Genomic DNA, 25,825 nt, shown 5'->3' on the forward strand with positions numbered 1-25,825 from the left:
TCTCAAAATGACAGATGCTACTCTTCTACCTGCACTGAGCAACACTATAGCCCTTTTATTTACTGGAGCAGGTCCAGCAAGGTGTCTCAGAAAATATGGCTTAGCTCTCGCCTTCTGATGAAAATACTTGTTTTGGCAAGTAATTTCTTTTTCCACAGCTGCTTGGAAGAGGATGTACTTGGTGCTTTCTCATCAGTCTTTAGCAGAAAAAAAAGTATGTACGTATACATGTGAGGTTTGTCTCAACATTCTGCTAGGTGCTTTGAGGGAGCTAAAGTTGCCTTACTTCATATAACCCATTTCAGACAGAAAGTAGATCATCAATTCGTCATTTGTGGTCTTTGCTATGTGAAGTATCTTTCTGACAAGATACTTCAAAGAATCGTTCGGGTTGGAAAGGACCTTAAGATCATCAAGTTCCAACCCCCCTGCCATGGGCAGGGACACCTCACACTAAACCATATCACCCAAGGCCTCGTCCAGCCTGGCCTTGAACACTGCCAGGGATGGAGCATTCACAGCTTCCCTGGGCAACCTATTCCAGTGCTTCACCACCCTAACAGGAAATAATTTCCTCCTTATATCCAATCTAAACTTCCCCTGTTTAAGTTTTAACCCATTACCCCTTGTCCTATCACTACAGTCCCTAATGAAGAGTCCATCCCCAGCATCACTATAGGCCCCCTTCAGATACTGGAAGGCTGCTATGAGGTCTCCACGCAGCCTTCTCTTCTCCAGGCTGAACAGCCCCAACTTTCTCAGCTGATCTTCATGTGGGAGGTGCTCCAGTCCCCTGATCATTCTTGTGGTCCTCCTCTGGACTTGTTCCAACAGTTCCATGTCCTTTTTATGTTGAGGACACCAGAACTGCACACAGTACTCCAGGTGAGGTCTCATGAGAGCAGAGTAGAGGGGCAGGATCACCTCCTTTGACCTGCTGGTCACACTCCTTTTGATGCAGCCCAGGATACAGTTGGCTTTCTGGGCTGCAAGCGCACACTGCCGGCTCATGTTCATTTTCTCATCGACCAGCACCCCCAAGTCCTTCTCCGCAGGGCTGCTCTGAATCTCTTCTCTGCCCAGGCTGTAGCTGTGCCAGGGATTGCTCCGACCCAGGTGTAGGACCTTGCACTTGTCATGGTTAAACTTCATGAGGTTGGCATCAGCCCACCTCACAAGTGTGTCAGGGTCCCTCTGAATGGCATTCCTTCCCTCCACTGTATCAACCGAACCGCACAGCTTGGTGTCATCGGCAAACTTGCTGAGGGCACTCTAAATCCCACTGTCCATGTCAGCGATGAAGATGTCAAACAAGACCAGTCCCAGCACCTATCCCTGAGGGTCACCACTCATTACTGGTCTCCAGCTGGACATTGAGCCATTGACCACAACTCTTCGTGTGCGACCATCCAGCCAGTTCTTTATCCATTCATCAAATTGATGTCTCTCCAATTTAGAGACAATGTCATGTGGGATGGTGTTGAACGCTTTACACAAGTCCGGGTAGATGACATCAACTGCTCTACCCCTGTCCATCAGTTCTGTAGCCCTGTCATAAAAGGCCACCAAATTGGTCAGGCAGGATTTCCCCTCAGTGAAGCCCTGCTGGCTGTCACCAAGCACCTTGTTGATTTTCATGTGCCTTAGCATGCCTTCCAGGAGAATCTGCTCCAAGATTTTGCCAGGCACAGAGGTGAGACTGACTGGTCTGTAATTCCCTGGTTCATCCATTTTCCCTTTCTTGAAAATGGGGGTTATATTTCCCTTTTTCCAGTCATCAGGAACTTCACCTGACTGCAGTGATTTTTTAGATATGATGGCCAGCAGCATAGCAACTTCATTCGCCAGCTCCTTCAGGACCCGTGGATGGATTTCATCAGGTCCTATGGACTTGTGTACATTCAGATTTTTAAGATGGTCTCGAACCAATTCCTGTCGTACAGTGGGCCCAAGGTGTTCATTCTCACAGTCCCTGCTTCTGCCTTCCAAGACTTGGGTGGTACAGTCAGAGCCTTTGCTAGAGAAGACCGAGGCAAAGAAGTCATTCAGAACCTCAGCCTTCTCCAAATCCTTCATCTAATAACTGAAATAATTTTGACTCCTTCCTCAAGCTTCTTAGGAGAAGACAGAGGCAAGAAAGAATATTTTTCCCTCTAAAGAAGACTTTTATATAACTTTTTTGAAGTTTTTTGGGGTTTTTTTTATGTGGAACTTTTATGGCACCCTTCTCATCTAATGACATCTGTAACCAATTTGCTAGCCTGTGTTTTTGTTACTATGCTTATATAAGCTACCAAAAAGAGGAATTTGTTTATCCTACTTTGTGGAGTACAGCTTGCTCCAAAAAATCTCAACAGTGCCACTGAAATTAAACTGTTCACTATTCCTTTTTCTATGCTCCCATACTCTTAACTCAGGTATTTTGGAAAAGCAAGGAAATTGCAGGACTTAAAAGAAAGCTAATATATATTTTATAAAAAAGGGTAAATATAGTAACTTCATTACTGATCTCATGAATCCCAGGCGAAACCATAGATTTGATACACCTTTCACTTGTAGCTTTGAAGGGCAGCACTATAATTAATGCAACTCACAGATGGTTAATGAAAAACATCCCATCAAAAAGACCCTGGCTTTAACTGTTTTAAAGTTTACAAGTTTGGCTAAAGGACATAGGCTTAATAGTGTGATTTACTCACTGAAAACTGAAATTAAGGCTATTTCACATCTGCCAACCCCAAACACTTCTTGTATGTTACCTGCCATGTTTGCTAGTTAGTTTCAGATGCCAGGCAATATAGCGGTAGATAATTACAGCAAAACATATGAAGTGTTAAGCTCATACCTATGTATTACCCACTAAAACTTTTCCATACCTGTCACAGCTGTGATGAATGCCTTCCCAACATGTGTTAGATCAGTCCTGGCCCACGCTGTAAGTAGCTGCTTCTGGGTTCACTGTGGAAAGATCTCTGGAAGATGAAATAGTTAGAAGTCTTACCTGCTCATAAAATACTGATGAGTATCTGATGAAGAATATCTGGTTTTCTCTTTCTTGCTCTGTCTGTGCAATGGTCTGCAATATTTGTATTGTGTTCCCTTACCTTTCTCTGTCCTCCCTGACCATCTGCTACACCAAGGAACAAAAGCAAGGGAGCAGTTTTTCCTTCAGTACAAAGTAGAAAGAGAATTCAGAAGTACTCTGAAAAGCTGTATATATCTGGCGAGCCAGGTGACTTTGTACAGCTTCTGTATTTTACCAGTGAAATTTTTTTTCTATGGATAATTTACTTTGACACACAAACATGCAATCTTTCTCTTAAAATGAAACTGTGAAACCAAAGAAATGCAAATTAAGTTTGCTTGCTCAAGAGTGTTGATAATCAGAATGCTGTTTAAATACAACAGATTTGTCAACAGTACCCTAAAATACCTATTCATAAGACTAAGCATGTTTGTTGGATGAATTCAAAGTCAGCACACAGAGTATTAAGGGTCCTCCCAAGCCATATTAAAGACGTGTATGACTAGGGTTTTTTGGCTGTTTATACGTAGTCCATCTGTCTTCATGTTTATTGCAAATTTATGTATTGAATCCACCAAAATGATTACTTTCTTGCTGAAAAACTATGAAACTGTTGAAACACTGAAACTCAGTGACTCATCACTTTGTTTGGGTCACTTAAATGTTTTACACCTCATTAATTCCTTGTGATTACATTGTGTCTTGGTTCTTTCTACTGGACAATATGAACTTTGTTTTATTATTTGTCTTTTTGTATTTTGAACTTTGGTACATACTGTTCCCCATTATAGTTCCTTCCTTCATCTATAACAGGGTAGGATTTTTACAGACATCAGTATGTTGCCTAAAAATCAAGAGGGGGGCTTAATGTCGCGTTATCTTCCCTACTTCCTTTGTAGTAGATATAATGAAGACTTGACTGCTGTGAAACATAAGACTGCCAGCTGTGCCGTATGCATGTTATCTAGTAGCATGAAGAGAAAACTCTTGTATAAGTTGCAGACAGAGATGCTGACTGGTCTTTCAAATTAATTATTGAAAATGGCATGAGAAACACAAGATGAAAACATGGAAAAAAATCCACCAATTATAATAACCTCTCTTAAGGAGTCTTTGAGAAAGAGCTTTTAAAAGTGTAAAACAACAACAAAAAAGCCACCTAATTTATAAAATTTCTTGGGTTTTAGTGCTGTGGCCAGAACTCCGTGTGAGAGTTGCCTTTGTAGAATGTCTTCAGCCTCTAGCAGTTCCAGCTCACCCTGTTCTTGTACTCTCCCCTTTCTTCTTTTCTTTGAAAAGACAAATACAAAGGTCAGCTTTGTGCTTGAGACCATACGTCTAAGTGATTGCTTCATGCTATATGAATCTATCGGGGGGTTTTTAATTAGTTTCCTTTATAAATTCATAGTTTAAGAACAAATTAACTCAAAAGCTTTAAAAGATCATAACTGCAGTATAGTAATGAGGAAACCTCACTGCAAATGTGTATTATAATGTCACTGCTAACAGATGGAATTTTGTACTACTCTTCTACTACTTCAAAAATTCATTTTAACGGATGATCTTACTTTAATGCCTGCTTGCCCTGTGTATTCCTGAGGCTTTCTCTTCTGTGTCAGCTTATAATGGAGATCATCGTTCTGCCTCCTGTGACATGCTACCTAGCTTGTAGATGTGTATGTAAGATTTTATTAGATAGAATATGTGTGTTAGTAGCAAAATACATAGCAGTGTTTCTCTTTCAGGGATTATCAAGTTGAAGGCCAGTGAGTGTGTATTCTTGCAGATTTAGGAGTTGAATATGCAAATCTTCTTCTCTTGAGAAATTAAATATTTTGACTGTATGGTTAGAATCTGATGAGAATTCAACCAGTGAACATTTTCCAGTAAAGTTAATTAAAGCTGGTATCTTGAGGACTCTGCTTTAATTTTATATCAGATTATACTTCTTTCTTCAATCTTAATTAATCAAATCTTAATGGTTACGCAATCCGTAGCACTGGTTTGGGCTTAAAAATTGTCAGAGGATATGTTACTAATTGAATATTGGTATCTGGGGAGGGGAGAAGTAGGTACTGGTCCTGTTTCCCAAAGGTGAAATAGCTTCTGAAGTCCGTGCAGGGAAAAGGGAAAGAGGTAAAGGGCAGCTTGTCCTTCAGGAAAAGAAATGGCAGCAGAAGGCAGACAGCAAAGTAATTAACAGGTCTTTCTCCAGAAGAGAAGGTGGCCTTTACTGTGCCTAATTACACAGACTGTAATTTAAAACATGCTGTCTTGATCTCACAGTTGGATCTTTCAGCGCCTGCATCATGCAGACAGTCTGCCTGTGTTTTAGACCTGTAAGCAGGTATCTGTAGTCTACCTGAGACCACAAGCTGAGAGGGCAGATTGCTTTATAACGAGTCAGAACTCTCATCCTTTGAGGATTTATGCTGTAGATTAATCTTCTGTAGATTAGTGGCTTTGGCCTGTAATAATGTTTTGAACTGCACCAGGCTACAAAGGACTATCAATTTTATTCTAAACACAGGCTTCATCGAGAGCTAAAATCTGATTTTATAAACTCTATGCAGATGTATGATTAAAAGGAAAATACGTAGTTACTTATATATCGGGGACAAGCTAAGTCTAGAGTAGGCCAAACTAATGTCAAGGAATCATCTTGTCAACACTCAGTTGTCTGTGTAAGTTGAGGGCTGAATTTCACAGATTAAATGGTGGTGGTGACAATTTTTTTAAGCTTGTTAATCATGATTTAAACAATATTTCTGTTAACCAGTGGGCTTCACTTCTACAGTGCTTTTAATAAGACTGGGCTCTTAAGCCAAGAAAATACCTGGGAACTACATGTACCTTTTAGGAGACTGAATTTAAGACTATAATCTTTTCTATTTCACTAAAAACTATAAGCATCTAGAACTGCTGGCCAGATTCTTTCTACGTGCATGCCATCTGTCCCTCACCTAAGACTGTTCATGATCTGGTCACTAGGACTCTCCTGATCTTAAACTGAATGAGGCAGCAGTGTGCCACTGCAGCAATTTGGACTGCTAGGTACAAAAGGGGTATTGACATACTAACTCAAGTTTAGCAAAGGTGGTCAAAGCCATTCTGAGGCAAGAGCACATGATGTATGAGCAGGAACTGAAGGAACAGTGTTTATTCAGTGTGAAGAAGACACTACAAGACTTAACTGTACTGCTCAAGGAAGGGTTTTGGAGGTCAAGTAGGCTTTTCTTGGAGTTGTACAACAAAAGGGTAGGTGGCTGTGGTCACAAGTTGCAATGATAGAAATTCCAATTATATGGAAGGAAAACTTTTGCTGTAGCATGGTTTAGCATTAGTACAGGTTCTCCAGAGCACCTGGGGAACCTCTGTCCTTGGAGATACACAAAATTCCCTGAGCATCCAGACTGAAGTTTGAAGTTAGCCTAGCTTTGAACAAGTGGTGGTTGGACTTGATGGTCTAGATGTAAACTCTGGGAAGTAAATTAATTTAATAACTGTATATCATTCACATTGTGCTGGTGTAGGAAAAGAAACAACAGAAATCAATCAAAAGAGTGTAGAAGTTCATTACTTTTGTTGGGTTTTAGTGTTTGGTCTGTTTTATTTTATTGTGAATGTTGCTAATGCAGTTCTAGGAGACCCTACAGCTTCCTCTTCTCCAGTGTATTCACTTCCAACAGTGGCTGAAGTCTTTCTGCACAGGCTTGTTAAGGAAAGAGAGCAAGAAGTACTTGTTCTGAATAGAGAAAAAACTTTTTTCTTTTTTTCCTTTTTTTATTTCCTTTGGGTTTGTTTGTTTTGTTTTATTTGTATTTTTTTTATCATCCTGCACTATTGTAGTTTATACTTTTACTTATTTCTAATTCTTGTATTCTTATAATAAGACTAGCATAGGATTATAGATAGTAAATTCTATGCTGATCTATTTGGTATTAACCATGATCAACACACAATTTTTGAAACTTCTTAACAGCAAATAGAAATAGTCTTACAACATGGCATGGTTTTGTCTCTGAGTGTTTTAAGGAAAAACATATTCAGCCTTACAATAGTATATTGAGAGTAAGTTAATGAAGTGTATGAGCTGACTTAAAGCTGCTTATTATTCTAGATGTACCTCATCAGCCTTTCATTTTGAAGAAATGAGCCTTCTCCTTATCTAGCATCAGGCATGGTTCTGTCTTGAGCTCCTATGCCCTATTACTGTTGGTTTTAGAATGCCTAAGATTAATAAGGATGAAGAAGAAAAACAAAACTAATATGAAGCTTAACAGAGCAAAAATAATCTGGAATAGTTGATTGTTACTATTGTAACATCTCAAAGACCTAAGACTGTGCAGCTTCTTAAAAACTATGTGGTAACATTAGAGCTCTGGAGTTTTGATTACATGCTTAATCATCAGAGAAAAACAGTTTGCCTTTGTTGGTAATGTTATCACCATCTGTATTTAATGAAATTAGAGGTGGTGGTTTTGTTTAGCTTATCTGGGAAGGTTTTTTGTGTGGTGGTCTTTTTATTGGTGGTTTGGGGTTTGTTATTTTTTTTGTGTGTTTTTTTTTCCTTGAAGTTTCATTTAACTGGAAAGTTGACTGAAGATGTTTCAAATAAGCTTCACTGAGTAATAACCATTTTTTTGGTGGTGGTGGTATGTGAATGGAAGAGGTGTGGTTGTTTCTCCTGGGAGTAACTATTTTATTTATTTGTCTGTTTTTAAAAATACCTTTCTTTCTGTTTATACTCCTAAGTTGAATACGGTGTCTGCCTTTTTCTGTACTGCTGTTTTTTCGTGCAACTCTTCATTTTAATCCTGCTTTCAAGTAATATCATCTTTTTATTGCCAGACTCTTAGAATCTGAACACGTCCTCTGCAGTGAAATTGTATGTGTAGGAAAACAAAATTGTTGGGGTTTTCTTGTTTGGTTGGTTTTGTGTGTGTTGTGGTGTGGTGTGATTTGTGCTTTTGGTTTTGCTTTTGATGGAGTTTTTTTTGGTGTTTTTTTTGTGGGGAAAATGTGATTACGTTTGGCTTTACTGTATTGAACTCATTAGCATTGGTAGTCCCTTAAATGGTGTACCGAGATATACCAAACAAGACTTATGGTTTACTTAAAATTACTTTAATGTTCCTAAGAATCATCACATGTTATGTGATGCATGTTTCGGGTAAATAGTGACATTCCTGTTGACTTTACAGATAAGTTTGCCTCAGTTGGCAGACAAGTCAAGTGTCTAAAAGATTTGTAGTGATTTCCCTTAAAAAATCTTAGCACATGTAGATCACTTTGTCTGAATGCAAGTGCGTTATTGCAGTAATGACGTCATGCAGAGTAGTTTTGTGAAAAGGAGGGGATGCATGTCAATACGTGGATTCAGCAGTGCTTCGCACACAAATGCAGGGCCCAGCTGTGTAAGCCTTCATCCAATGGTCAGCTATGGGCAGATAGTTTTCTATTTAAATTAGCTTTCTGATTCTTGACTTACTCTTTATTTTTCCTTTTTGTTTCGCAGTTTAAACTTTTTAAAAGTTTATATTTAATAATTAATAATAGAATGTCCTGGGTTTGGCTGGAATCGTGTTAACTTCCTTCCACAGCATAGAATGAAATATTTAAAATTTTGACTTGTTTTAATATTTGGTATTACTACTGGAATAATTCTTGTAGGGGAGTGAGTGAAAAGAGTAACAAAATATGAAATTGGAAAATACTGCTTGATTCTGAAAATCATATTTAAAGGTATTGCTAGCAAAGGGTTAACAAGCAAACTGCTTAGAGGGAGGCAGAGCATTTTAGAAAGATTTAAAACCAAAAGACACTGAGGCTGAGCCAGGTTATAGTTAGGATCTCTCTCATCTGGATATTTCACTCAGACTGTTCTGAAAAGCTTTTCTGAAATGAAGCTTGTCTTCTCTGAAGCTTGTCTTTTCTGAAATGAAGCTTGAATCTTGTCTTTTAGGTCAGTTTTGATTTCTGTGGAGTCTATAATAAAAATAAATATGGAATGTTATCTGTTATGCAAGTATCAGTACTAGTTGTTTGAAAATACTGGTGCTGTTTCTGGTCGACCATGAGGAGGAGGTAGGTATAAGGTACGCAGTAGCAGTGTAATATTTCATTCAAAGGAAGGCTTGAAAGGATCATTTTCAGTGCTTGAGGTGGCAATTCTCAAAGATCTTACACTAAGAGTTAAAACCTACTTACCTAAAGGTTGCCTATGATGTACATGTTTAATTCAGTGTTAATAGTCATGTTAGAAAATGTGGGCATTAATTGCTTGCTAGCAGAAAGAAAAAGGTCTTTGTCTCCTCCCTCTCCTATCTTTTTCTTTTTTTTCTTTTTACCCTTTGTTTTTTACAGTATGGGTGAACGTCTGACTTTGCTGAAATAAAAGTGTGTTTTTATCAACTTCTGGTCTTAAAGTTTGTACTATATCTTCAGATTTCATGACTGGGGTCCTATATTTCAACATCACATTAAGTCAGAAGGGATAAGAGGCTTGGGTTTGCTAATTTCTTTCACTGTTCATCCCAAGATACTTTTTAAAAGGTTGGTTCTTACTAATTCCTGAAGCATGAAGCCCTTTTAGTATTTCATGTCACCTGAAAGTGGAAATATGAGTGTTTACATACTGTGTTCATTCACCTAAACTTGGCATGTTACTTGCATATGGGCAAGTATCTTCTTTTTGCCAATTGTTCTTGTGGATTCTTGGGAGTAAACCCACAAGCAGACATGTCAGCTCTTGCAGTGTGCTTCCGTGCTTGGCACTTCCTGCTCTTCCAAGAGACGTTAACTCCACTGAATACTGTGGTGTGATCTTGAAAAAAACTTGCAATTTTTTATTATTTTTTTTTTCTATAGTGAACACTTCCTCTAAAGTAGCCTATGGGCTTGAAAAGCTGCTATATACTCCTCCTCTACCTACCTTGCTACAGAAACCTAAAAATTTCAAAGCTAATTTCATGTTTAAGGTATTTAAAATAACAGAAAAGATTCCTTGCCCACTCATCTAAAACAAGAGCTTCTGTCTTGGCCGGGGGGGGGAACACATGGCTTGTGATGTCTGTAGAAGTCATGGTTACAGTGATCATGATCTTGGATAATGCTGAGATTTTCTTGGTCTGTGATGGTCAATTGGTGAGTAGAGAATAGTCTTATTATCTCTCTCTCTCGTGGTATTAATGTACATGTACAGAGCCTTTGGCTGGAAAGAGACTGCTTCATATCAGCTGTAAGGTGTAGGGAATGTGTGATGGATGAGATCATCATGTGACTGTGAATTACCAGTCTTTAGTGAAAGAAAGTAACAGAGGGGCCATTTCAGCAAGTACTGAAACTTAAAGGAGACACTCAAAATTACACTTGTGGTCATTTATATCCAATTAATATCTTGGATAAATATGAATTTTATTGGTCATTATACTGGGTATTGGTGTTCCGATGTTGGAAGTGAGGTGGGTGCAGGGTGGCCTCTTTGAGAAGAAGCCGGGGCTGCCCCATGTTGGGCACAGCCAGTTCCAGTTGGCTCCACAGCCCTACTGCAGGGTAAGGCAAGCCCCTCAGTCAGGATGGTGGTGCCTCTGGGGAAACATCTTTAAGAAAGGGGGAAGGGAAGGAGGAGGAGGAAGAGAAAACAGCCACACAAGTAGAGGAGGAAAAAAAGAGTGGGAAACAGCAGAGGGAACACAAAGGTTGAAGGAGGAGGAAGAAAGAGGAGGTGGTGCTCTAGGCACTGGAGAAGAGATTGCTTGTGGAGGAGACTACAGTGGAGCAGGTATTTGCCTGCCAGTATGTGCAACACTGGAGTAGCTTGATAGTTCCTAAAAGAGTTGCAGCCTAGGGAGCCTATGCTGGAACCTGTGGGAAAAGCGCATGGAAAAGACCAAAGTGTGAGGAGGAAGGTGTAGCAGAGAGGATCTGTTATGGACTGACCTAATTGCATCTTCCCATCCCCTTGAGCTCCTGTGTGGTGTTGGAGGTACAGCATCTGGGAACTGAAGGAGTGAAGCTGAGTCTGGAAAAAAAAGGTGGAGGGGAGAGGTGGGATTTGAAACAATTCTTTGTTTCTCACTATCCAAGCATAATTTAATTGGCAGTAAATGATTTTTCCCCAAGTCAATTTTGCCAGTGGTAACAGATCTCCCTGTCTCCGTATCAACCCACATTCACCTTATTTTCTCCTCCTCCCTTATTGAGGGGGAAGGAGAGCACAGCTGGGTGGGCATCTGGCAGCCAGATTTTTATGCGCTTTCTTACCATGATTTGCCTATATATCTGTCTCCTTTTCATTGGTTCTCTATTAATTCCTCTCCTTAATCTCTGAAGTTTATTTTTCTACTTGAACAAGGCACTTTTGTAGTGACCAAGATGCATGTGTGTTTTTTTTTCTGTTGCTTAAAACTTAGAGCAACACCTTTCATATAGATACCTTTCTCTGAGGTTATACCTGCAGTGTGCCTGTTATGGTAAAAAAAAAAAAATGGTATCCAGAAGACTCGCTTTTGTGGGTGGTTTGTATTCTTGAGGGGTTTGTACCTTTGCCAGGATTTTAGAATTGGAAGTCTCAGGACATACTCTGCCCACAGATGCATTCTTTCTGTAAGCAGACAGCTGGTACTTCATTATCCACAATACACCAGCAGGTAGGGGAAAAAAAAAAAAGAGATTCTGTGCTTCATGTGGCCTCTGAAGGGTCAGGTAAGCTATCCAAGTCAAGTATGGAAGTACTCATGTAGTCTTAACATTAATTCAGGCACTTTGTGCAGTAGTAAGGGTTTCTGTACATTCTTCTGTTTCTGCTTATACCTGTGTGTTTATGCTTACATCTAGAAAATATTTCTTTCTTCTTTTAGATGAAGAACTAGGACATTAGAAGGATAGGAATTAAGTATTTGAGCTTCAGTTTGGCTTGAAATCAAGATCAAAAGTAATATTTGACCCTCGGATTCAAAGCTGTAACGAGCTCTGATTAAGTAGTGGTGTGCAGAGCTTCTATCTTCCTTCGTTTTTGTATCCTATTTGTCATCATATTTTGTATCATATTTGTCAGGGTACCTGGGTTTCCATCTAGAAATGCATTTAGATCTGTGTGTCAGGGATAAATTGTGTAAAGTAGCAAAATTGCTAATATTAGTATGTGCAAACCATTCTGTAATTTCAGGACATGGAAACTTGTCAGCATTAGGGACAGCTCTCTCAAGTGCAGGTTTTACAGTCCAACGTGTTCAAAATGATCCTATGTCCCAAAGGATTATTAGGAACAAGGGTTGTTGTTTGGTTTTGCTTTATTCCTCTTTGCTTAATTAGTTTCTTTTTTTAAACATGGACATGCAAAAGACCTGAGTAAGGTTCTCCTCTTCAATCTTAACGTGGCAAGTGTGAGGATTTCTTCTCATGTTTTTATGTTAGAAAATATTTGACCTGTCTTTCAAGTCTTACCAGGTGTAAAATGCAAACTGAGCATACTAAAGGATTTTTCCCATTATAAAAGATTTCCTTATTAATGCTTTTATCTCCTCCAGCAGATCATGCAACATTTTCAGATTTCAGGCTGTTGACATACCATGAAGAGCAGCACTGTTCAGAAGGATCTCCTTTAGGTCTTGACCTCTTTGCTTTCAAAACAGTATTTATACTGATTTGAGTTTGAGCTGTACTTTTTATGTGGTTTTAAAGAACAGAGACTTGAAATACTTGATTCTGGGAGATTAACACTCACTAAACCATGCTGAATCATATTCCTGGGCAGCTTGGCTACTATGTGTGCATGTGGCTACATGTATATGGAAAGCTGCTCCTTTAGACCACTTCATGTATTTGTTTTTGAGAAGCCCATTCCTGTGCCTACCACAATCTATTCTGTTTATGAAAAAGTAATCTTTAAGACATAGAATCTTGCAAACGTTATGGAAATGCTGCTCTCTTCCTTTAAAAGACTGCAGGTAGACTTGCCTCTGCAAGGGCCTCAATTTAAACCCTGTTCCTATTTTCTCTGGGTCTGGGAAACATCCTTCTTCTCTCTACCTCAATTCTGGACTGGTACACAGTTCTCCATAGACACAACTGCCCCTGAGCATGCTAAAGAAAAGAATAGGAGGTAAAATATTTTCTTTCATTAAAATCTCTTTTGTACTATTAGAGATCCCTCGTTTGATCCTTTAGCCTGGTACATAGTAAGGAATTTGACCCCCTAGAGCTGATTGATGCTTTAATAAGAGCACTATGTTTATATTGCTCCACATACTGTTGCAGAAAGGATTCCTGAAGAATCCAGCATTAAGGAAACAAAGCACATATGTCCACTCTTACACTATAAGGCTGTAACAAGAAAAATGCTGTTTGAGGCTGGAAAGATTGAATGTTATAGAAGACAGTATCTCAAGGGCTGCTTGAAGGAACCTTGAAAAGCAAATGCAGCCCTGGCTCATGGTACCTATACTGTGATTTAAAAAATGTGCAACCTTGTCTTAAATCAGCTTATTTTATAATGAATTGCAACGTGGAATATTTGCATATATGTTCCTTATGGTGAGCTAGTTAAATTTATAATAGACCTCATATAAACAGGGTTTATTTTTTTTCCTCACTGGTGGCATATTCTACATTAAAAAGGTAACTTTTTTCCCCTTGAATGAAATAAACAGCAAACAAGATGTGTGTCCCCCCCCTTATAAATATGTAGCTCTCATACACCTGCAGAACATCTGGCAAACCTACAGCAATATTAGACATATTTACTTCCCTGTGCTAATGCAGGCGTTATGTTCTGGATTTTGCAAGCAGTGGCATTGTTTTTTGTCATCTTAGGTAGATACCAAAACTTCCCAGGTGACCACTGTCTAATATTGTGGTAATAATGTCAGCAGTCCATTATAAAGAAACAGTAAAGTATTCCTGCTGGAAACAAGTCTAAAAAAAAGCCCATCTGAGACAATTATTTCAGGAATCCTTAAGTAGGCTATGCTGTTGCATAGCAACAGAGCCAGGCAGTCCTTAGACTCTAAAGTAGTCAGTGTACACATGGGAACCGAATGCAAAAATAATGGAAACCTTGAAAAATGTAAGGCTGAGACTAACAAAATAAAATCATATGCAATATGAAATGTGATTTTATTGTCTGTAGTGTATTAAATTGAACTGCTTTTAAGGTACAAAACCTGAAATTCTGTCAGCCAGATTGTGCTACTTTTTTTTTTCTTTTTTTTTAAGCTTCTAGATAGTAATTAAAAGGCAGAATGTCTCGTGGCTGAAAAAACTAATTCAAACGTAAAGAATATGTTAAATGACTGCCAATGACTGCCACAGGAGAGAAAAAGTTATTATTGACTAGCCAAAAAGTTGACCCAATACACCTTGAATTAAATACTTATTAATATATTGTGGCACAAAGAGGTTCAAATATTTACATTATTAAAATGCTGCTTGTCTTATGTTCATTTGGCTCCAGTCTGGCCCGGTGGTATTCATCTTAGCAGGTACTGAAAAATATTGTGTCATTGGGTGTTTTCTTGGCAAACTCCAAGCTTGCATGTGAAGTGTGACATTTTAACAGAAGCATATTATACTATAGCAGCTCTGGTTTTGCAAGAGGTAATTGATTATTAAAAGCAAATATAGGAACCAATATTTAATACTTGGTAACATACAGTTGTGTGTGATCTTGCTATCAAAAAAAGGCAAATCCCTTCCAGTACTGCTTTTGCCACTGCCCAAGAAGAAACGGTAATAATCTCAAGCTCTTCTGTTCTGGGTGCTGCGAGATGTACTTTCATGATGAGTCATGACTGCGTGATTTTTAAAAGGTAGTCACATGCAGACAGCTAAAGCTGTTCCACCAGAAATTGCTGAAAAGCCATGTAATACAACAAATGGTGCATCTGTCTAGTAACATAAAGTGTATTAAAGGTTTGAGGAAGGGGGCTTGGAAAGGGATGTTTTTTTTTTTAAATGCTAACAGTTTAAGGATAGCTAAAATGTGGAGCATTTAGGTATGCTGAATACTTGATAGCTAGAATACACATTATACTGAAACGCTGAAGAATGGTAACAAGTAGGTCTGGAAGAAATCTTCGGAAAATGCTGCTGCATCTTCCTGTCCACACAGGCTAACATACAAGTTTTAAGTGCTGCAATGATACTGTTACCTAGACATTTCCTTTTTGATGTTCTGACTTCATGCTTTCCCTTTGAAATGCTTTTGTTACCTACAAACTGCTGTTGAAGATGCTGTAAACATATCAAATTGTCAGAATGCTGAACATTGCAAAATGAAAACTTTAGTTAGTTTGGGAATTTGAGCAGTGTAATAGGAAGGATAACTATTAAGCCAAATCTCTTGCACTGAGTTAAGAGGAAAGGTCTTTAAGACAACCTCATGCATTGCAGTTTCAGAGGAATATGGGTATGATATGAGTATTGCCTGGAAACAAAGTATGCACCATAATTCTGTTCTTGGTTCAGCAATAACCAGTGGAAATGCTGTGTTCCAAGGACGGAAAATTAAAATAGTTAAGATTAAGTCCTCTAGGAGGATATCTGCTTTCTTAGTAAATAGGCTCTACAATGTTATAGCAGCCTTTTTAGTGACTAGTAAATACAAAGATGCCATATGAAGAATTAGTATATAATATTGTTAAGCACATGATCAGGTTTAATCTTTACACTGTAAGATGTCCTAGGCTTTCCCATCTTTCCCATAAAATGTCTTTTCAGTGAGCCAAACTTGTTCAAATCACTGGCCCTTTGTGGAGTCCCTGGGTTGTGTTAGCCCACTGGGTACCTCTTGTTAGAGCAGCTAGAGGGTTCCACTACAGTAGACAGTATCTCCCATTAGAAGTACAGGCTTAACTGGCTTCTGTAACTGAACTCTGAGTTCTCTAAGGAGATTGCTGCTTCCTCCCCATCTCCATCTGATTTTTTTCTTGCAGGTCTTGTACTCCAGATAGAGTACCCTTTTGAATGATGTCTCCCCACATGAAATCTGAATCTTAACACCCCTACTGTGGTTTTGGTATTCTGTTATGTTCCCCCACCCCAGCACATACATGAATAAATCTTTGCTGCTGGCTAATAACCTTCTTGATAACCATTACCTTTACTGACATTTTAAAATGATGAAGAACAAGGCTCACATTAGTTCTTATCCTAGCATAACAAAGTGATGTATTTTATCAGATTTGGTATATATTAATATGGAAGAGATGGTCTAAATTTCTTGGCTTGTAACTAGCTAAAGATCATGAATCTTGATGTTAGTTTCATGGTTCACTGTCAGGAGTTGCAGCAACTAAAATTAATTACTTAGGGATGTTTAGCTTTTCAAATCTATAGTCCATGTGAGTATTTCAGTGCTTATAAATGAATGGCGGTTGCCTTGCACCGTGGAACTATTTCTTAAGACACACTACTGTTCCCATTTAACTGGAAGGTATCCAGCAATGTACTGCATACTGTCTGTGTGCATTTCTTGTTTCACTTTTCATGAAAATGAAGTCTTTTTTTGTTTTGGGTTGGTTTTTTTTGTTTTGGACTTGGATTTTTTTTTTTTTTTTTTTTTTTTGCTTTGACCTCAAAAGCATTAGTACCAGTAAAGTGATACTTTACTGGGGGGAGAAAAGACATTGTGGGGAAGAGATCTTTGGTGGATAAGTATTTTATATATGCTAAATTTAAGAATGTAATGGACCAGAATCCTTTTAGGTCATCTGGAGTAGGCTGTCACCTAAATTAATGCATGTGTAATAAAGATCTCTGCTCACCCTCTAGATGGTTGGGGTGTTTTTCAGTTCAGTAGGAAGAGGTAAGCACGTTGGAAGGTGCTGGTTGCATTCATTCTATAATTAATGCTCAATATGGATCAGATGAATCACCTCTTACAGGTACTACCCTATGTATGTATACACAGGTGTGAATCTCATTCGTGCCCCCTTTCATAGCATTAATCTTCTGTCAAAAATTGGAGATATGCTTGGTAGAAAACCCTTTATCTGAGTGGTTTCCACATGATTGCCTTTGTACCACTGATTGTTTACATGGTTCATACTAGTCTGCAAGTAATTCAGGGAACTGTTTTGCTGTCAGACCTTCAGTCACAAATTGGCTAAATGTGTAATGCCCAGTTTTTTTCAGCTAAAAGTTGTCTGTAAGGATTACAGTGGCTCCTAACAGTTTGGCCCAAAACACTTGTAGGCTGCTTATTCCTGTTAAGTGTTTTGGGTTTTTTTTGTCCCACAGAAAGCCATATAAATGGTAGTGTATGTAGCAGTGAATAGAGGAGACATTGTTACAAAAACAGCCTCTATAGCGCTCATTAGTTCTATAAAGAATAGATATGAGAGACTCAGCTATGTTTTCTAATGAGTATTGTGTTGATAAATACCTTTAAAGCACTGGCTGTGCAGGCTGGTACGTGTTGATGGAAGCACCTGAGAGAATGAACTTGCTTATAGCATGAGTCCTGAATTAAGGGCAGGGTTAGAAAGATACAAAGAGGCTTCATGAGCAAAGCCTACACAACTTCACCTTTTAAACATCCTGATGCTAAGCAGACATCTACTTTACATTTCTACAGAAAGTCTTTTCTCTTTGCATAAAGCATTCCTAAGCTGTTGGTCTGTTGTGAGTCCTCAATAGACTGTGCCTTTCCAGTAACCCAGCAGTTGAGGGAGAATTCCTCTTTCCTGTCAAGAGGTGTATTTTGTGTCTTGATACTCTTCTGCGGGCTTACCTCTCTGAAATCTCTCTGCTTGAAGAGATGTGCTGCTGGATTGCCTTATAGAGGTCCCAGTGGACAGACTTTCCCCAAAGGCTGAAGCCATCCCTTTTGAACAAAACATCGTACTTGTTCAGTATTGTGTAAACCCTGCTCTTTGGGTTAGAGCATCATAACTTTCTAAACAAATAAACTGCAGTGCTCCATACCTGCCTCTATCTTCCCAGAAACCTGTGACATCAACCTCCCCACAACTTAGAGGGATGTGGGAATGCTCAGCAGGACTGCTAGTTGTGTGTCACATGAGAAGCTTGATAGCTTCCATCTTGCTTGAGGGCCTAATCCATCATTATGGTTATGACGTGCTATAGCAATGGATTTATTTGTTCATAGAGAGTATTGGAGCATCCAGAAAAGTGATGCTTTAACTTCCTTCTTCCTTTCAGAAGCCAAGAGGTCTGTTCACCTACTGCAGCTGGAAAGGTCACACAGCAATAGATGCCTCTTTGAAAGCACATTTTGTTTGCCATTCTTTTTAGGTCGAGCAGTGACTAGAGATGGTAGATGATAGTTCACTTTCTTCCATTGCCTAACATAGAGTGTCCATGTGGATACTTAAATGTTGTGATTTGTTTCCTCCCGGTATTCGTTTCAAAATATCAAAACACTTAGTGTTCATAATTACTGCCAGTAATCTCACTAGTGATCAGTAGGAATGACTACTTCTGTGTTGTATCTTTTCAAAGAGCCAAAGTTTCTCATTGACTGGGGGGGAGGGGTGTTAGGTAGTTTGGTGGTGGTTTTTTTTTTTGGTTGGTTGGGTTTGTTTGTTTGTTTGTTTGTTTTACTGGTGTTATGTCACTGTCCATTTGTATGCCATAGTGGAAGGCAAAACTGAATTTGTGAACTGAAATTAAGTTATAGATGAGAAACCAAATCCTCATGGTCATGGGCGTAATGGAATTTGCCTGAGCAAGGACACAGTGACAATTTAACTACTTGGCTTTTAGTTCTGTAGATCTCTTTAGGTAAAATATAATTTAGATAATGCAAAAGGAAAACCTGTCTTAGCAAATGACCTCTTTGTACAGGCTATAAGCTGAAGGAGATCCAACTTCATAGTGCTTTTTAAATGCAATTTAAAACAGCTTCTTAATTTTTTTTCTAATTAAAAAAGAATAAATCTCAGATGCTCATTTTGTTCTGTTTTGGTTTTTTAAGCAGTTGAATTGGCTACTAATTTCCATTAAAATCTTATTAGTACTAGGAGTACTGCACATACTAGATTTACAGAAAACAAATACATTAACTGTCAAAAAGGTAAGTAACCTGTTCTATATTGCTATTTTATAGAAGCGATCACTTCAGAAACATCAGGCGGACAAAACTACATAAGGGATTTTCAAAGTGCAGGTTAAAATACTGTCCAGCTCAATGGTTGGCATGGACATTTATATTTCCTTTAACTGGTTTTCAAGAGTTAATGCTATTTTCTTCTAATCTGTGTCTGTGAAAAAGCAGTACTGTTATAAAGCACAACAGATACCATTTCCTGTGGAAAAATACCCCTTTGTTAAATTGTTCCTATGTTTCTGCTTTCAACATAGCAGACTATGCATGCATGAGGTAGGAATCTAGGAACAGGCTGCTGTGGAACTGAGCTGTTGCCTCACTGGAAAGAGCCCTGTCTCTAAGCCAAGGCTACACTTGCAACACAAGTTTATTTTAAAAGCATAATTGCACACCTTCTCTAAAACAGACATGTTATTAAATGACAAGTTCTTTTTTTTTTTTTTTCCTTCCCTTATGAAAGCTGAATATAGGTAATTATATTTAAATAATGTGCTGATCGTGATACAGCGTTTAGCAGCCAAAGCCTGGGAGAGTTTTATTTAAAAAAAATCTGTATTCAGTGCCACCATTAAGCATATATGGAGAAGAGGGGGAGTAGATGTTGAGGGGTAGTATCTCTTCGTCTTACACTGCAGGTTACCAAGGAAATGGCAGCTCTCCTGTGCCAGCAACATAAGCCAAATCCCATAGACAAGTCATGTGTCCAGGGCCCGTTCTTATTCTGTCTTCCTTTTAAAATGATAAATACCAATTAATAAGGGTACTTTAAAGGCGTTTGGGTTTCTTTTAAGTAGCTAGTCCCTTAAACAGGCTAAACAGTCCCTTAAACAGCACGTACTTTTAATTCATGCTGGTATACCAACATAACTTCTGTACTCCCACTTCCAGACTCACAAGGACAATGGCACTGTAACACCTGGATTCACTGAATGATTATGGAACACAGTCAAACTGGGTTTTCATTTGTGAAGTCATCACAAACTTTTTAGGGGTTTATTTTAAGAGTACTTTCAATACAACCGAAGTACATAGAAGGAGGAAAACAGCTGTAGAAATTTGACAGTTCAGAAACTTGGGGTTATGATTTGTTATATATAGCATGGAAATAGGAAATCTAGCGCAGAAATTACATTGTGGAGATCAAGAAGCATCCTGGGAACTTTCTGAAAGCACAAATACTGATTCAATCTGTACATAATAAATTACATGGTTCTTGTCATCCCTCTTTTCTTCTCCTGCATTCTCTGGATATTAATTCTACTCCATATAATGCTTACCTGTAAAGTCTATTAATTTGCATAGGATATAGAAGTAGGCCTTATGCAGGTGTAGCAGTATGTTATCGAGAATATTCATTAATAATTCAGAGATGTCTGGCTAAAATGTAAGATAGCAACCATGCCTACCTACCTTACTCATCCTTCATAATTCTTTAAATGCTTTCCAATAATTTTCAGCACAGCTTTCTTTGGGAGGAAGAAGTTAGGAGGCAAAAGATGTGGAAGTCTGATACCCCTACATTTCTAGTAGTTATGAAACTAAGAAGCTGAGGAAAGGAAAGATGCCATATGAAAATTCCCAGACCTATATTGCAAACTCTACTCATTACCAGGCTCAGTTGACTCTATGCGGGGGAGGAAGACAAAGCACAGCTGGGAGAGACATAAGAGGGGATAGTATCTGATCAGTTACCAAGGAATCCAATCCTCCAGCAGCAGGTTTCATTGGTCTTTATGCTCACAGAACTGCTTTGCTGGTTCAGTTGGCAGGAACAGTGAGGTTTGCAGCTTTCTTGTTTTAGATGAATACCATATAGCAGAGTTTTGCACATAATGCTGGTTTTGCAACTTAAAAAGTAACTAAATAAAATGATTTAGTAGAACTAGAGAGACTGTGACCTCAGTTCTTAACACAGGAATATCTGTTAATGGAATTAGTTAAGCAATTCAAATTATGTTTCACAGGATTATTAGGGAATTACATTCCTTCCAGAGGGACTGAAGGGAAAAAAATAAGGTTTTTGAGTGAATGGTAATTCCTTAATGACTGGTTCAGTGAATAAGTACAGACTGCTGGGCACTGAGCCATTCACTGGAAGGGGAGCTCTTGGGTGATATCAGTGAAGTTCCATATTTATGCAGTAATGTCTGAAGATAATGCCAATACAAAATAGAATGGTGTTTGATATTTAGAAGAAGACACAGACGGGAAGACTTGGAAGTGTTAAAAAATGTATGTTTGGTAACATTCTTTTTTTGATCAGATTGTTGTTACAGTAATGCCATATTTAGCCTATAGAAAATGAAGATTTAAAATAAAGTTCTCCGCAAGCACATTTTCCTATGGCTTTGCAGATTGTTTCATAGCTAAAATTAAATAAGCTTGAGATTTCCCTGGTGTTTTCTCCATGTGTTATGGAATGTTTCAAGAACAGTATAATCTTACAGAAGGGTATTCTGTGCAAGTGCAGCCTGTATAGTCCAGGGAGTTGCTCACAGAGCACAGCGTTGCTTACTTTGCCAGCCTCATGGCCTTACAGTTTGTCCTACCTCAGCCGTAGTCCTCTCTGCTTATTTGGTTCCTGATGTGCCAATATTCAGCCTCCAAAGTAGCAAAAGAATATTCTTCTCTGGCATTTTTTTTTCTGAGCTGTGAAGGAACTAATGTCTTTACAGGTATGATAGCTATGACAACTTTGGGCCGGTGCTGCAGTAATGAAAAAATCCAAGCCTATACATTGATTTTATATTTTTTTTTGAGGTTTTGCACTTCCTTTTCTACAGGCCAGTTGCAATAACAGGCATGAACAAATGTAACTCATGGAATTTTCACTAAGAATTTTTATTTTCTGATGTTGCTGGATGTTATTCTTTAGTGAACAGGTCAGATAAGTCTGAAAAACTGTGCTATTTTCTTACCTTATCATGACTGTCCTTGCTCTTTCCCTTCACCTTTGTAAGCTGTATGCTTCATTACTACACGGTTGGCATTGTGATGTCTCACCTTGGGCAAAGAACAAATGGTAGGCTTCTCATTCCTCATTTACTTCAATATTCTTGCAGAGTTTCAAGAAGAGGGCACTTCATGGGAAGAAATGTACATGCTGTCATACTCATGACAGTATTTGTTAATTGAGATGCGCTATGCTATTTTATGTGTGTCAGGCAGGCTTTCAGTCGATGCTGACCTCTTTCCATGCCCTAGGTATTTGTTAGGTTTTGTAGGTTGTTTTTTGGTTTGTGTGAAGGAATTTAAAGTTACCTGGTTGGTAGTGGTTGTTCATAGAATTATCCTGTCAGCCATTCAGTATTTGGCATGGGACACCAAAGCTTGGTAGGAATGAACTTAAGTCTGTCAGTCATACAATGATACTTGGTATAGCTGTATTTAGACTAAATAAAATATGGTGTAGAACCCTTTTCTTGGTTTCTCAGATACATCATTATGTGCATCCTCATACAGCTAATTGAAGTTGGGGAGGGGAGAACTGGCATGAAGATGAAGAATGGACAGGGTTTGTGAAGTTATTTGAGAGGTGTACAGGTGGGGAAGAGTTGCCTGTTGTCTTCTTATGCATCTGTTTTCAAGAAAAAAATGTGTTTATAAAAAGAAATAGTTTTTTTGTTTTGTTTTTTCTTAGAGCAACCTGTATCTCTTGCTGCTGTTAGTGTTTTTGATGACTTTAGGAGCTTATTCAGTGCTCAGCAATAGCAGTAGGTACCGATTAAAAAAAATCGTACAGTCTATGCAAATGTGAAACTTCAGTAATAATAGCTAAAGCCTCTCACTGCATACAACTCTGCAATGCTGCCCTTACGGCCACGTCCTCTCTCTGCAGTATTCAAAACCACACAATTACTGCTTAGAAATGAAGGAAGTGTGCAACTGTGGGGATGCTAGTTTTGTTTTGTGGTTCACTAGTGATTCTTTTCTTTGGAGTAGTGCTCTAGGAAAAGGTTTCCCTTATTCCTCTACTTCATCCAAACACAAAACGTGAGGGAAGCTACATTTGAAGCAGGGTAGTCTAGATTTGTGCAGGAAGCCTTAGATGAGTGCAAATGCAACCAGAGTAAAAGTAATGTGAACACCAAGAGAAAGTGGTTCCCCACCCCTTGGTCTCTGGTTATAATTCTGTAAATTAAGAAAAATTTAAAAAAGCCTGAACAGGTTAGATCTGTAGCAGAATCCAGCAGGGTTTCAAATAGTTTTCTTACTGAGGCTGAAAAAGGATTTTTCTTGTAGCTTTGGCAAATCTTACATTAATGCATGTCATCATGTTATTCTGATAAAACATGAGAAATATTTATTTTTATAGTAAAAATAAGTTCCAAGTTTATATGTAGCTTACAGAGTCCTGTATTGTAACCGGTGCATTACAATTTAGCTATTCTGCTTGCTCTGTTAGCCTGTCTCCATTCATTTCAGTGATGTTATGGTAATACATTCATTTGCTTTGGTGCAACTACCACACCAGAATAACGTAGTTGAGTCTGAAATGGTCTATATACAATGCCAAAACTAATCATACTAACAGAAAGGAAAATACACAAAACAAAGCTGTGCCTGTGTACGAGAACAGTGTTCTGTGTGCAAAAGCATTATCAATTTGTACTTTATTACTCCTTACGCTCTGCTTTTAGTGCAGAAAAGAACTTTGTTCCACCCCCTACCTACCTCCTACTTCTCAGCTAATATTAAAAGCAGAGACAGCTCTATAAAGAAATTATGTTGCTGAGGTCACTGCTTTTATAAAGAACTCACTAGCACATTATGAAGTATGAAAAATGAGGTTGTTTAAAATACCGTTGAATACAGGCTGCATAAAAATCCACACACATTTTTTGCTTTCTACTCTATTTCTTCTCTAATTTCTCCAGATTTTGAGGCTGGGGCATCTTTTGCTGCTTACTGTTTAGCCAGTCTACTGCACAATGAGAACCCTTTAGTTTTCTATTCCTATTCCATAATGTCATGTGTTTTTCTGGTGGTAGAAGTTCTGTCTCTTTTTTTCCTTTGATCCAGGTACTGCTATGTGGATATTTGTTAGCAATGACTGATGTGGAATCTACATATGCAGACTTTATTGCTTCAGGAAGAACTGGTAGAAGAAATGCATTACATGACATACTTGTGTCCTCTCCGGGTGGGAACTCTAGTGAACTAGCCTTAAAGTTATCAGAGCTTGATATAAACAAAACTGGTGAGTACATCTTGGTCTTTTATTATATTTATTTAAAAGTAAAATTACGAATGTAATTTTGCAACAGAAATACTTTTTTCTGATCAGCAGGGGTTGCCTGCAATATAAGAAGCTCAGATGTCATAAATGGGAAGGGAGGCTATTTGGAAGTACAACATACGACTGAAAAAAAAAGTCATTCTGCAGTGAGTGCCTAGTAGTAGGGTCCATATGAGGATAAATTTCATGGAAAATTGAGTATATGGAAGTTTTTATTAAGACCCAACTCTTCATAATATCCTTTATGGAAGCTCTCTGGTTTGAAACCTTTAGGAGAAGCCATGTATCTGCTTGAAAGGTTATTGTGTAGACTGATTTTGTTTTCAGCTGCCAAAGGACAGAGCAATAGCAATGCATTGTTGCTGGTTTTACTTGGATCTTTGTTCCTGGCTAAATTGTCTCTTTCCCCTTTCTGCTGATCCTTTGTCCTTCTTTTAAGGTGATTAATACTAATGCAACCGTAAACCTTATTTCACCTCTGATATTACCAAAAATTTTAGCTGGTTGTGTACCCTCAGCTGACAGGAAGGAGGAGGACAGTGTATGCTGAAGGGCCTTAAAGGAAAATGATATAAAAATAGTAATATGGCTGTGCAATTATTTTCATGTTATGTGGGTGGGGGTTAATGCATGCATCTTATCTATATTTGAAAGCTCTTTTCAGTTCTTAGGAAAGACATCTTATGCTCACTTTAATAGTAGCAGAAGAAAACTAATGTGGCTATGGTGGGTTGACCCTGGCTGGATGCCTGGTTCCCACCAAAGCTGCTCTGTCAGTCTCCTCAGCTGGACAGGGGAGAGAAAATATAGCAAAAAGCTCATCGGTTGAGATAAGGACAAGAAGAGATCACTTGCCAATAACCATCACAGGCAAAACATTCAACTTGGGGGAAATGAATTTAATCTACTGCCAAATCAAATCAGAGTAGGGCCATAAGAAATAAACCCAAATCTTAAAATACTTTCCCCTCACCCCTTCCTTCTTCCCAGGCTGAATTTCACTTCCGATACTCTCTGTCTCTTTCCCCCCAGTGGTGCAGGGAAATAGCAGTTGTGGTCAGTTCGTTATACTTTGTCTCTGTTGCTCCTTCCTCCTCAGGAAGATGGCTCCTCACACTTTTACTCTGCTCCAGCATAGAGTCTTCCCACAGGAGACAGTCCTTTGTGAACTTTTCAATGTGAATCCTTCCCGCAGGCTGTGGTTCTTCACGAACTGCTCCAGTGTGGATCCCATCTGTGGTTACAAGTCCTGCCAGCAAACCTGCTCCATGGGCTGCAGGGGCACAGCCTGCCTTACCATGGGATGTAGGGGAATCTCCGCTCTGGTGCTGGGAGCATCTCCTCCCCTCCTCCTTTACTGGCCTTGGTGCCTGCAGAGCTGGTTCTCTCATGTATTCCTACTCCTCTCTCCAGCTGCAACTGCTCTTGCACAGTAACTTTTCCCCCCTTCTTAAATTAGTTATTCCACCATCACTAATGGGTTCAGCCT

At 38.7% G+C, this 25,825-nt stretch overlaps 1 protein-coding gene across 2 annotated transcripts in view; it reads left to right on the forward strand.

The window, feature by feature from the left end:
- The window catches only part of PKIA (cAMP-dependent protein kinase inhibitor alpha), a 47,915-nt gene that overhangs the window by 13,458 nt on the left and 8,632 nt on the right, over positions 1 to 25,825 (forward strand). For both annotated transcript variants that reach the window (XM_061342917.1, XM_061342918.1), the window contains exon 2: positions 24,120 to 24,297. In XM_061342917.1, the coding sequence (XP_061198901.1) occupies positions 24,147 to 24,297 (151 nt within the window). In that variant the 5' untranslated portion in view covers positions 24,120 to 24,146. The remainder of the gene's footprint in view (positions 1 to 24,119; positions 24,298 to 25,825) is intronic.

Source organism: Neopsephotus bourkii, unplaced genomic scaffold (genome assembly GCF_033783945.1).
Source record: "Neopsephotus bourkii isolate Nb327-2 ecotype Australia unplaced genomic scaffold, CSIRO-AGI_Nbou_v1 NB_1820, whole genome shotgun sequence".
NCBI lineage: Eukaryota > Metazoa > Chordata > Aves > Psittaciformes > Psittacidae > Neopsephotus > Neopsephotus bourkii.